At 55.6% G+C, this 10,474-nt stretch overlaps 1 protein-coding gene across 2 annotated transcripts; it reads right to left on the bottom strand.

Moving 5' to 3' along the window:
- Nucleotides 1-2,650: 2,650 nt before the first annotated feature.
- KIAA0040 lies at nucleotides 2,651-8,913 on the bottom strand. Of its 2 annotated transcripts, none has more exons than XM_084528196.1 (2): nucleotides 8,769-8,913; nucleotides 2,651-4,712 (listed from the first exon to the last, which is right to left on the bottom strand). In XM_084528196.1, exon 2 carries the CDS (start codon nucleotides 4,608-4,610, stop codon nucleotides 4,269-4,271), a length of 342 nt encoding a protein of 113 aa, XP_084384322.1. In that variant the 5' UTR covers nucleotides 4,611-4,712; nucleotides 8,769-8,913; the 3' UTR covers nucleotides 2,651-4,268. The 2 variants fall into 2 exon arrangements, with proteins under 2 accessions (XP_084384322.1, XP_084384321.1); XM_084528195.1 differs by lacking the exon at nucleotides 8,769-8,913 and adding an exon at nucleotides 8,318-8,453.
- Nucleotides 8,914-10,474: the final 1,561 nt, after the last annotated feature.

The following is a 10,474-nucleotide window of genomic DNA, read 5'->3' as shown; positions in this document are numbered from 1 at the left end:
CAGACTGGGGAAGCAATAAAATTACAAATAAAGGAGGTCTGAAAATATTTCTGTCGTCTTTGCTTTGGGTGGTAGAATTATTATTGTTTTCAATTTAAACTAAGCTTTCTTTACAGAGGTGGAGTAATACCAGGCCCATAGCATTGCCAGAGCTATGTGGAAAAACTGGCACCATAACAATTAGTCCTTTGGAGTCTGCTCCAGAATGGAGACGGGGACTACGTGATCTCTTCATGACTTGATACTGCAAAGCAATTAACTGCTCTGTGGCTGCTAGGACCTGGCTGAGGAGAGCTAGCCAGAGAGTTGCCTCAAAGGTGAGCTCTAAATTCTTTGTACTACTTTCATTTCTATGTTGCTTGTCGGGGTGGGCAGGCAGAGACTCAGCTGAGCTGCATGAGGACATCCAAGCCCCCCCATATGAGGGAAGGAAGAGAGTAATGGAGGGCGGAGAGGAAAGGAAAATTGCACTTGAAGTGTTTTGCAGCTCTTTGCTAAGAGCATGAGAAAAGGACTTGGGAAAAGGAGAGAGATTATTTTTTGTGCTTAAGTGATTCCTCGCCATCATGCACTTGTCTGCATGAGAGGACAGGTTTCACTGTGATGGTCAGTTAAGGGGCATGGTGCAGGTGTGAGGCAGGTGAGCGAGGGGAACCTGAGGACTAGCCTTACGCAACAGCACTCTAAAATCAAATGTATGCTCTAAAAAGCAGCAGGAATGACTGCTCCCAGCAGCTCGTCCCTGTGCAATCCACAGAGGCAAAACATGATCCTCCCCCAAAGCTGAAACTTACTTGGGAGCAGGGAATGTTCTCTTAAGAAGGCTGGGCTTTGTATCTCAGCTAAAGGCAAGTGAGGCACCTTATTAGCAGTTTTGGAGGTGGCATTTACTTTTCCCTTCTAAGTGTGGGCCCTCCCCTTCACTCGGAAGGGCAGTCACCGGCAGCTGCTAGAGCTATGTGGGAAGTCAGTGTTTCCGAACAGCCACGGGATGGCATCCTCTCTTCATGCTAGCTTAGGAGAATGTGTCCTGTATCCAGCTGGCCTCCATAGAAAGACCTTTTTGGGGTTAACCAGTCTGTATTACAGCTTTAGAAGCTCAGACTGCTCCAATAACACAATTTCTTTGCCTGCAGGAGCTGGCTGGTCTGGTTTGAAGGCTTGGGCTGCTTGGGGTAGTCCCAGAAAAAAAATTGACATCCTCTTACTGCCCTTGTTTTGAGGCTATACCCAGCCCTGCAGTGGCTGTGCCTTAGGGCCAGAACAGCTTCTCAAAGCTTCTGCCTTGCAAATTTTGTGGACAGTGAGGTTTGCAGTGTGCCCAGGGCAGAACTTCAGTCCCAGAAGCATGCACTGCCTCGGCATCACTGGCTTGATGGGGACTGTGCTGTTGATGGCTATGCCAGGACCCATCTGCTGTGTTACGTCAGGCTCAGCACAGCCGCTGCTGCTGCTGGCACTTGGAGGGCTGAACTCTGCACAACGCAGCTGTGCGGAGCTGGTGGAATCCTCACCCACCTCCCCACTGTCCCCCCCACTTCCCAGTGGTGTAACTCAGCATTCAGTGGGCTATGGAGAGAGAAGACAGCAGCGTCTCACTGCACCGGGCGCTAGCTTAGCAAGCAGCCATGCTGCTTTTGGTCATTGCTTCAACCTTTCTTGGCTGAAGAAATAACACAACACTCAATGAGAATCCAATTCTCCCCTCCTAGGGGTGTTTCAGGAGCGTGTGGGACAGTTTTGGCAATCCCTGGACTGCTCCAGTTTAAGGGATGATCAACTTGACCCCCCCAGCCCCGGGGGCAGGTTTCATTTTTGTTTGTTTTCATGGACAGGGAGCTCTGCAGCCACTCACTGCCCCATTTGGGGAAGCTCTGGCCCTGCTGCATGCCTGGTGCAGACAGCTGCGAGGAGCTGCAGACACCGTGAAATACTTGTCTGATGAAAATCAGCTGGGGCTCATTCTGTGCTGCAGACCCTCCACAAGGAGGAAAAAAGCAGCGTTTTGAGCTGCAAAGAGGTTTTTTTCTTCCTCCTGCTACTTTTTGCCCTTGGGGAGAGGAGCTCGACTGTGTTCATTAGCAAGGCGAGGCCATTAAACTTGATTAAGCTAAGCTGTTTCTTTAAGAAAACATCTCGGAGCTGCACAGCTGGCTGCAGACAGGAAGGCACAGAGCCTCTGACCACTGAGCTCTCCCGCTGTCTTATCTAGGGCCAGGGCACAGATACAAGAAAAATTTCCCCATGAAAGTAAACATGACTGAGAGCTAGAGATACGGCACTTGATTACAGTTTTGCAGTAATTTATTTTTGTAAAAAAAAAAAAAAAAAAAAGGCAAAAAGTTTATTTTTTCCCCTGTTGCATGGACTCCTTAGGAAAATAAGAGGTCTATGCTGAAATGAAGTTGCAGGGAGACAGTGCAGGGGTGGCTGCAGTGCAGGGCCCACGTGGCGGCGTTTCTGTACCGTGCTGCTCTCGCCTCCTCGCCACGGTGGGTGCTGTGGGGTCACCCCGCAGCCCCTTCTTGGTCTGGCTGAACTGGGGGAGCAGTACCTGGCCAGGGGACGGATGTTTCTCTCTGGGATTAGGTGTGGCAAAGCCTCATTCTCCCACCATTATATGTGGCTTCCTGTTCTGGAGGAGGAGGGAGCTGCTTGTTTCAATGGTCACAAAGTGAAGTGGGAAATAAGGCACATATGGGGGCAATTTAAGCCCTGCATGAGGAGGAGCCTGGCCTCAAGGCTGTCACCAACACAGCCAGACGGAGCCAAGCCCTGTGATGTGACATTAGCGTCACCGCCCTGGTGGAGGCGGACAAACTGGGGCCGGGTGACACAAGTGACCGCTGGGAACTGGTGGCTTTCCCACCTGGGAGCTGGGAAAATGGCACTGCCTTTCCTCAGGCTGGATGTGGCCACGTCCAGCAGCTCCATCCAGGCTTGTCCTTGTGGGTTTGGCTTCTCCTCCCCAGATGTCTGGCTCTCGTTGGCAGCTCCAGTCTGCACCAGGGGCTTTAAAAAGTGGTAAAAAGCAGGAGGATGCAGGGCAAAAAATAGATGTGATGAAGCCTCTGATCACATCTGCGCATCCCTCTCTGGCAAAGCAAACTGGGGGAGACAGAGCCTGGTGGGATGGAGAGCGGGGCGCAGAGGAGATCCCCCAGCTCCTCAGGAGGTAGGTTTGGGGGGAGCAGAGGGTTAAACCTGAGCAGGGCTGAGAGCTGGGTGTGGGCTGGTAGCTGCTGAGGCCGGCTGAGCTATCGCTTGTCCAAGGAGGTGATGGAGAGACAAGGATGATGGAGATGGAGATGGGTGTGGGATCCAGCTGGGTAGGAAGGACAGGATGTACCCTCCAGCACATCCCAAATCCCAGATGCAGCTGTCTCAACAGCCATACAGCAGCTGGGAGAGCTGCCCGGCTGGCAGCAGCATGTGCTGGTGGGTCTGCGCATGTCCCAGTGCGTGGCATGGGCCAAGAGGAGGGCTGAGTGTGCCAGGCAAGTGTCTCTGCTGCTCCGATACCGATTCAGTGTGCCTAGCCCCCGGCAGAGGGGGCCTTTGGTCCTGCTCTTTAGTAGTCATTCAATAAATAACACTAATGCCCGTAGCTGAACTGTTACACAGCCTCAGGTTACGTCTCTGCTCTTGCAGTAGCACAGAGGTGGTGCAGCCTTTGCTGCAGCACGGTGGGCTCTTCAAAGGCAAGTCTGCACAAAACAGTCTTTCAAGGAACATTTTTGAAGTGCTGGTGCAAAAGGACTGGTCTTGTGGCCTCCTCGCTCCTTCCTGCCTCTAGGCTGGGTGGTAGCGTGGACTTCTGCTTTGCTGCCTTAAATTGGGTCCTGAGGTCTCTGAGGTCGGGCTGAGTTGCACCTCGCGGTGCTCTTATTGCCTTTGGTTTGGGGGCCAGAGGGGACAGGATGCCTCTGCGCTGTGCTGTAATGCTGCGCTCGGCTTGCTTTGTGACTCCAAGATGAGGGGGTGCACAGCCTGGTGGTGGGTCACCCCCAGGTGCTCAGTGGGACTGGTGTCCGTACATGTGTGTGTGTCCTTCACCGGGGTTTTGAGCTTCGGGCACACCGCTGCAGTGCGGGACACAAACCTGCGTCCAACTGCCTTGCTCTGTGCTCGCCCTTTGGTGCTGGACTCTGCCTCTTCTCAAAGTCACTGTGAAATGGCAGCAGTTTTGGCATCTCCTTGCCCCTCGTAGTGCGCAGCTGGAAGGACCGGCAGCATCTGCGGGGACAGACCGTGTGTCCTCTTGTCTGCTAGATGGGCAAGGATGGCCTCTTGTCCAGCAAGAGCAGCTTGGGCTGAGCTGAGATCCACAGGTCCTCTTCATCCTTCTTCTTCTTCTTCTTCTTGTTCTTCTTGTTCTTGTCGGCGTGTGGCTGTCCCTTGCTGCTGGGGCCGCCTTTCTTCCTACTTTGCCGCCGCCGCCGCCAGCTGGAGAAGCAGCAGTGGCAGCAGATGAAAATGGACGCGATGAGGACGACAAAGGGCAGGCCCATCAGCACTACGAGGCAGACAGTGTTGAAGACTCCCTCCTTGTGCTTGGTGCGGATGAGTTCCAAGATGGAATTAAAGAAAGAGCTGATCTTCTGCTCCATGTTGCCCCCTGGGCAGCAGGCTTCCTCTGCTTGAAGGCCCCTCGGGATACGTTTGGCTCCTGGAAAGAGCTATCGGGCTTCACAAGTGGCTCTGGATGGTGCCTGCAGAGACGAGAAATCACACAAGTCAGTTGCCTGCACCCTTGGCATTTTTTTCCTTGGAGATGCCAGCATGGCCAAAGCCTCCGCAGGGTGAGAGGTCTGCAGCCACAGAGGGGTCCGGCCAAGTGTCCCTCCAGCGAGGAGCACTCAGTAGGTGAGAGCCTGCTGAACCTGAGCAGATCACCCATGGTGTGGTGCGGGACCCCAGTCCCCAGAGAGCAGCCCTGCACCCAATTCCACCTCTGTGTGAGCAGGGGCTGTCTGCAGGAGTGGGATGAGCCTTGGCCTGGGATAGAGGAGTCTCTGTGACTCACCTGGGAATTGCTCCAAGGCTTGGGCAGGGCTGAGGAACATTTTTGTGGCATGACACGAGGTTTTCCTCTCCCTTGGAGGGAAAGGTGCTGCTGAGCCCCAGGTTTTTGGGGAAACCCTCCTGCAGGCAACCCGCCATGGAGGCAGGCAGGGGTAAGGGAGCTGCTGCCTCCACTCCCAGCTCTGGTCCTGCCTTAGGGCCAGACAAAGCTCCTCTGAGGCCTTTGAGCCCTGAATTTGAAGTTTTGGGGTCACTGAATTATGGACTGTGCAGACAGAGCCAGCAGGAGCAACATCAGGCTCTAAGACCATGTTTCACCCTTGCTCCATGTTTTACATCGGTGTCTCAGCCTTTGGTCTTCAAGCCCTATAGCCTTTCCAGGGAATACCGAAATCCCAGTGTGCACCAACGGGGAAACTGAGGTACGGTAAAAGGAAAACCAGACTTTCACAGGGTGACAACTCAGCTGTACAGCCTGAACCCCAGTGATGTCCCGGAGGGGCTGCACACCATCACCAGCAGCCAGACCCAGGGCGAAGCGGAGAAATTTTGAGCAGAGCCAACAGCCACTGGCAGCTGGGCTCTGCTCAGATAACCCCCAATCTCTGGGTCTCTGACTGCTCCTGCAGAGACCACACTCCCCCAGGGAGGAACAGGAGCAGCCCTGGCCTGCTTTTGCTTGAAGCTTCTACGACTGCGGTGCTGTCATTCCCCGCTCTGAACCATGCTTATTGCTGTTGCAGCACCTGTGGCCTCGAGGATGCTCGTGCACACAGCACTGTGGGTTTCCGCTGCACTTCGCCATGCACATCCTCCCGCCTAGCCTCACAGTCACACACCCTCCTAGTGACCAGAAAAAACCACCCGGTCTGAAAAAGAAACCAAAAGAGCCCCACCTAGCCCTAAACATAGTGCTTGTGACACCCCCAGAGGAAGCGGGGCTCTCCGTCAGGGGCGGTATCTGGGCAGCCAGGCTCCAAGGGGCAGCACCAAAGGGAAAATCCTGCCTTTGGAAGCGCTGCATCTTCTGCTTCCTGCACGCTCAAAGGGAAACTAAAAAGGGGTTTGTTCCCAGGGGAGGTACGGGACTGTCCCCTGGTGCCCATTGCTACTTCTGCTGCCCCCAGGTTCTGCACAGGGGGAACGCAGAGGGCAGCTTCTTTCAGATGCTCGGTGTCCCAAATTGCCTTCTCTCAGAGGCCTTTTTTTAGTAGAGATGTCATAAAGGTTAAATGGCAGCACAAATAAACAGAGCAGCTTTCCCTCGGCCTGAGCCATCTGCGCGAGGCAAGTTTGCCATTTATCCATAAATACCCTGGCCATTCATTATCCAGGCAGGAACATTGCCTCCTATGATACACTTAACTCCAAAAAGCAAGCAAACAAACAAACAAAACAACACAAGACCAACAACCGCCTTAGTTTCAGACAAAACAGGATGTACAGTTTTATTCCTGCACTGAGCTGCTTCGTGTTTACTGCCTCTGAGCTTCAGAGGAGGGAAGGAGGGCTGGGACTTCCTTTTAAGCTCATAATTAATTGTTTGCAGTTTAAAAAAAAAAAAAAAAGAAAAGCAGAGCCCTTTGAAATGCTTCCACTTGAAAATGGATCTGAATGTGCTGAAAAAAAGCCCTGACTGGTTGATTTTGGGATGTGCCTGGCCCAGAGGGACCTTCCTGGCTGAGGCATGTGGGGAAGCAGTGGAGCAGCGGGTCCCAACCCGAGCCCACCGACGTGGGGTAATGGCACCGGGGGCTGCGGTGCAGTGACCTAGCAGTATCCCTCTGAGGGCCCTGGCACTGCCCTGTGCCGAAACCACAGCCCCGGCCACCTCCGAGCACGGCTCCGCAGCTGGTTTATAAACGCCTTTTCTTTTTGGTGTGCGCATCGCCCTTTGTTTTGCGGATGAAGAGATGTCTATGTGCTAAAGAAAGGGGTTCTTCAGTTTTAAAGAACAGAGGGGAGGGGAGAGCAGGAAAACTGGTGCCTTTGGAGCCTGTGAGCGCAAGGGGTTAGCCGAGGCCACTCGTTGCTAGCTCAAAGGCTGCCTCAGTGCAGCCTCACCGTTTCGGAAAATTTCATGGTGTCGCTCAGTTTGGTGAAGCCACAGCATCTCCCTCCAAGAGAGAGGATGGAGAGGGAGAGCTGTGTCCATGCTATGGCCCCTGATGGACCTGAGCTCAGAGCCCGCAGAGCTGCTGGCAGGAGCTTGGCTGTTTTTCTCGGTTGAGGTATGGGAACAAAAATTGGGCCAGGGAGGTGCTCAGAGACAGGGCAGTGTCTTTGGGAAGGCTGCTCAATGCCCTGCTAAATGAGCTCTTTGTTTTTGGGTAGCCAGCACTGGCAGCATGTCAGGGGAAAGCTGACACGGTAACTCGCTCGGGAAATCCTGTGGTGGGGACATGGGGCTGGGGCTGCTCTCTGTGCCCCTTGTGTAAGGTTTTATTGACCATTGGTGCCCAGCGTCGGCTCTTTTAACTGGCGTCGGCTGGAAGCGAGCCGATTTTCAAGGGCGGGGAGCATCTCCTGCGTTACGGGCGGCCGTGGGTGGAAAACAAGCACAAACTGGGGCCAACACTCCTGGCTGGGGAGGCAAAGGAACCAAAACACAGAGTTGCCTTGGCAATGCCAGCTCGCCCATGCCTGAGACTGAGCAACCGCAGCGTGGGGGCCAGAGGTGAAGATTGTAGGGAGGCGGCAGCTCCCTGAGAGTGGGGCTGGGACCTGCTACGTGCGGACTTCTCCCTCGGGGCCTGCTGACACAGCCGGCACAGGGGTGGCAAGGCACGTATGGAGGGAGGACATCCACTTCCCCTTTGCACCTGCAGGCTTGAAGGGAACCCGGGTGAAATCTGACCCTGAGGGCCAGCGGTTCCCTTCCTAGCCGTGCCTGCACACTGCCCTGCTGGAAACGAGGCATAACACCAGCCTGGCCAGCCGGCATCCCCAACCCACAGCAGGCTCGGGAGATGTTCCTCAAATGGTAACAAATCCAAACGCACACCAAAAGCCACCACCCAAGCCCAAACCCAAGCGAGCCTTCGCCTTTCTCCCCCCTCCACCCTTCCAGCCCGCAGCGGTGCCGGCGCTCCCACCCCCAGCCCCAAAACTCCCGCTGCGGGCGCTGGATACCAGGCGCACAGCCAAACTCCGCCGTGAGCTCGGCCCCATCCCTGCGCCCCCCTCCCCATCAGCACGGCCCCGGCCCGGCCACCCGAAGCCCCCCGGCGCTGTCAGGGCTCCCGCAGCGCCCCCCACGGCCCGCATCCCCCAGCCCCTGCCCGCCCCCGACCTGCGCTCCGAGGCCTTCCTCCGTCTGCCCCGCGTCCCCGGCCAGGTGCTCGCCCAAACTCTGCCGGGGAGGCGACGACGACGCCGGGGCCCCCCCTCCCCTTCCCTTCCCTCCGCCCTCCCGGGGAGGGAACGGGCGCCCGGCCCCGCTGCCTCCGCCCCCGGCCGGCCCCTCCCGGACCCCCCCGGCCCCGAGCCCGCCCCCACGGGGGCGCCCCGAGAGGGGTCTGGGGGCTCCACAACTTTATTTAGTTCTGGTTGAGCAACGCCAGCCCCTCGGCCAGGTCCTGGGGGGCAAAGTGGAAGCATCCCCGGAGTCGCCCTCAGCGCCCGTGCCCCTCACGGTGCCAGCTCCCGTCACGGGGCACCGCGATGGCGCTGGGTTGGCATGGGAGGCTTCGCGCAGCCACCAGCTTTTTGGGGGCTCGGAGCCCACCACCTGCTCCTCTCACCCGTCCGCCACGCTGCCCTGCAGGCCGTGGGGCCACCCTGGCTCCTACAGCGTGTGCTGGGCGATGGCAAAAGGGGCACCCCCTGGGCAGGAGGTGCCCAGCGTGCCCGGGCGCTGCGGACGCCTTTGCTGTTTTTCAGAAGCGGCACCGAGTAAGAGGAAGCTGTGACTCAGAGGCCAATGAATCATTCCCACGCCGGATTTACGCCACTTTTTTTTTTTCTTCCTCCTGGCTCTCCAGCTCAGGCTGAGGAACCTGTGGAGACCTTTGTGGGAGTTTTGGTCCCTTTAAAGCTGAAACAAGACCTAAAAGTTTGGGAAAAGCTGAAGTGCCTCTGGCTGGCAGAGAAAACAGCACCAGTAGTGCATCGGCGCTCCAGGCGTGAGCCTACGCATCCCATAGGAGCCACAGGAGCTCACAGCAAATCGCCTATTTTTACCCAAAGCATGCAATCCCCCAGGACTTGTTTTGTTTGTTTTTAACCCAAATCAAGGGCAAAATCGTGGCTGGAAAGATGCATCCCACAGCTGAGAGCTCTTTTTGCCCCAGCCCCTAGCCGACATTAACGGGTGTGCATTCGCTGCAGCACTGCTTTTCAGGCAAATGTTTACTACATTCAATCGCAATTGTTACGTGATGTTAATTCCTCCTTGCTCAGGCTTGCCAGCAAACCCACCGCTTGCTGCAAACTTTTCCCCATCGAGGTGTTGCAGCCTTGCACCCTCACCCCCAAATTTCCTGATTTTGCCTCCCAGGCAGCACAGACAGGAGCGGCCGCAGGCATGGGCACACCTTCCCCTCGGCTCTCTGTTTGCACACACTGGCCCAGCTTAAAGTAAGCAATGGAAAACTCTGCTCCCAGGGAAACATTCCTTTCATTTTTCCCCGATGCTTCTGCCTTTTCCTTCCCTCTACCCCCTCCCAGCTATAAAAAAAAAAAAAAAGAAAGAAAGAAAAAAGAAAAAGGGAGGCTGCAGTTTAAACACCAAAAATAAAGCATGCCCAGTCACTCACTGGATAAAAATAGCAGCCCTTGGTATTTATTTGAACAGCAGCAGTTGCCTTTCCGGCTTTGGAGCAAAACCTGAGAGGTGGGAGGAGGATGGGATGGGCGATACTTTGGAGGAGAGGGTGAGCATGGCACAGTGCCTTGGCTGGCATCATGGAGTTTGGGGTCTAGGGGGCTCAATGGCAGCCTTTCCTCTCCCAAGGTTCGCTCTGCAATTTGCTGTGTAAGTGGGAACGGGGATCCCAGCACCCGTTGCCTCCCAAGGCTGTGTTTTTTGGGGGGGGTGTCAACCACCTGCGTGGGAACAAGCAATGCCAGGACACAGCCTCGGTGCCCACGGGGTTTTCCTTCCCCAGGGTCTGTATCTGACCTGGCTTCTCTCCATCGGGATTGCTGGCTGCAAGGCGGCCTCCTGGGGGTTAACGGCTGTGAGTGGAGATGCCGGTTGGGTTGGTTGGATTTCTTTCCCTTTATTATTATTACTACTTTTTAATCTCATGCTGCTCTGAACACCTGGTTTCTGCCTGATGCTGAGAGCTGCCAAAATTCCCTTTTAGGCAAAAACACGTTTGTGTTTGTGGGAGCAGGGTCGCAGCTGGCTCCCCCCTCCCAGCCGTGCTCTTTCCCTCAGCTGAGCGGTGCCCTTGGGGCCCCTGGGTGCAGCACCACCAAACCTGAGCCCAGGGGAGCAGTAAGA

The sequence above is a fragment of the Aythya ferina genome (genome assembly GCF_964211825.1).
Source record: "Aythya ferina genome assembly, chromosome: 8".
In the NCBI taxonomy this organism is placed as follows: domain Eukaryota; kingdom Metazoa; phylum Chordata; class Aves; order Anseriformes; family Anatidae; genus Aythya; species Aythya ferina.
This window is presented reverse-complemented; position numbering and strand designations above follow the sequence as displayed.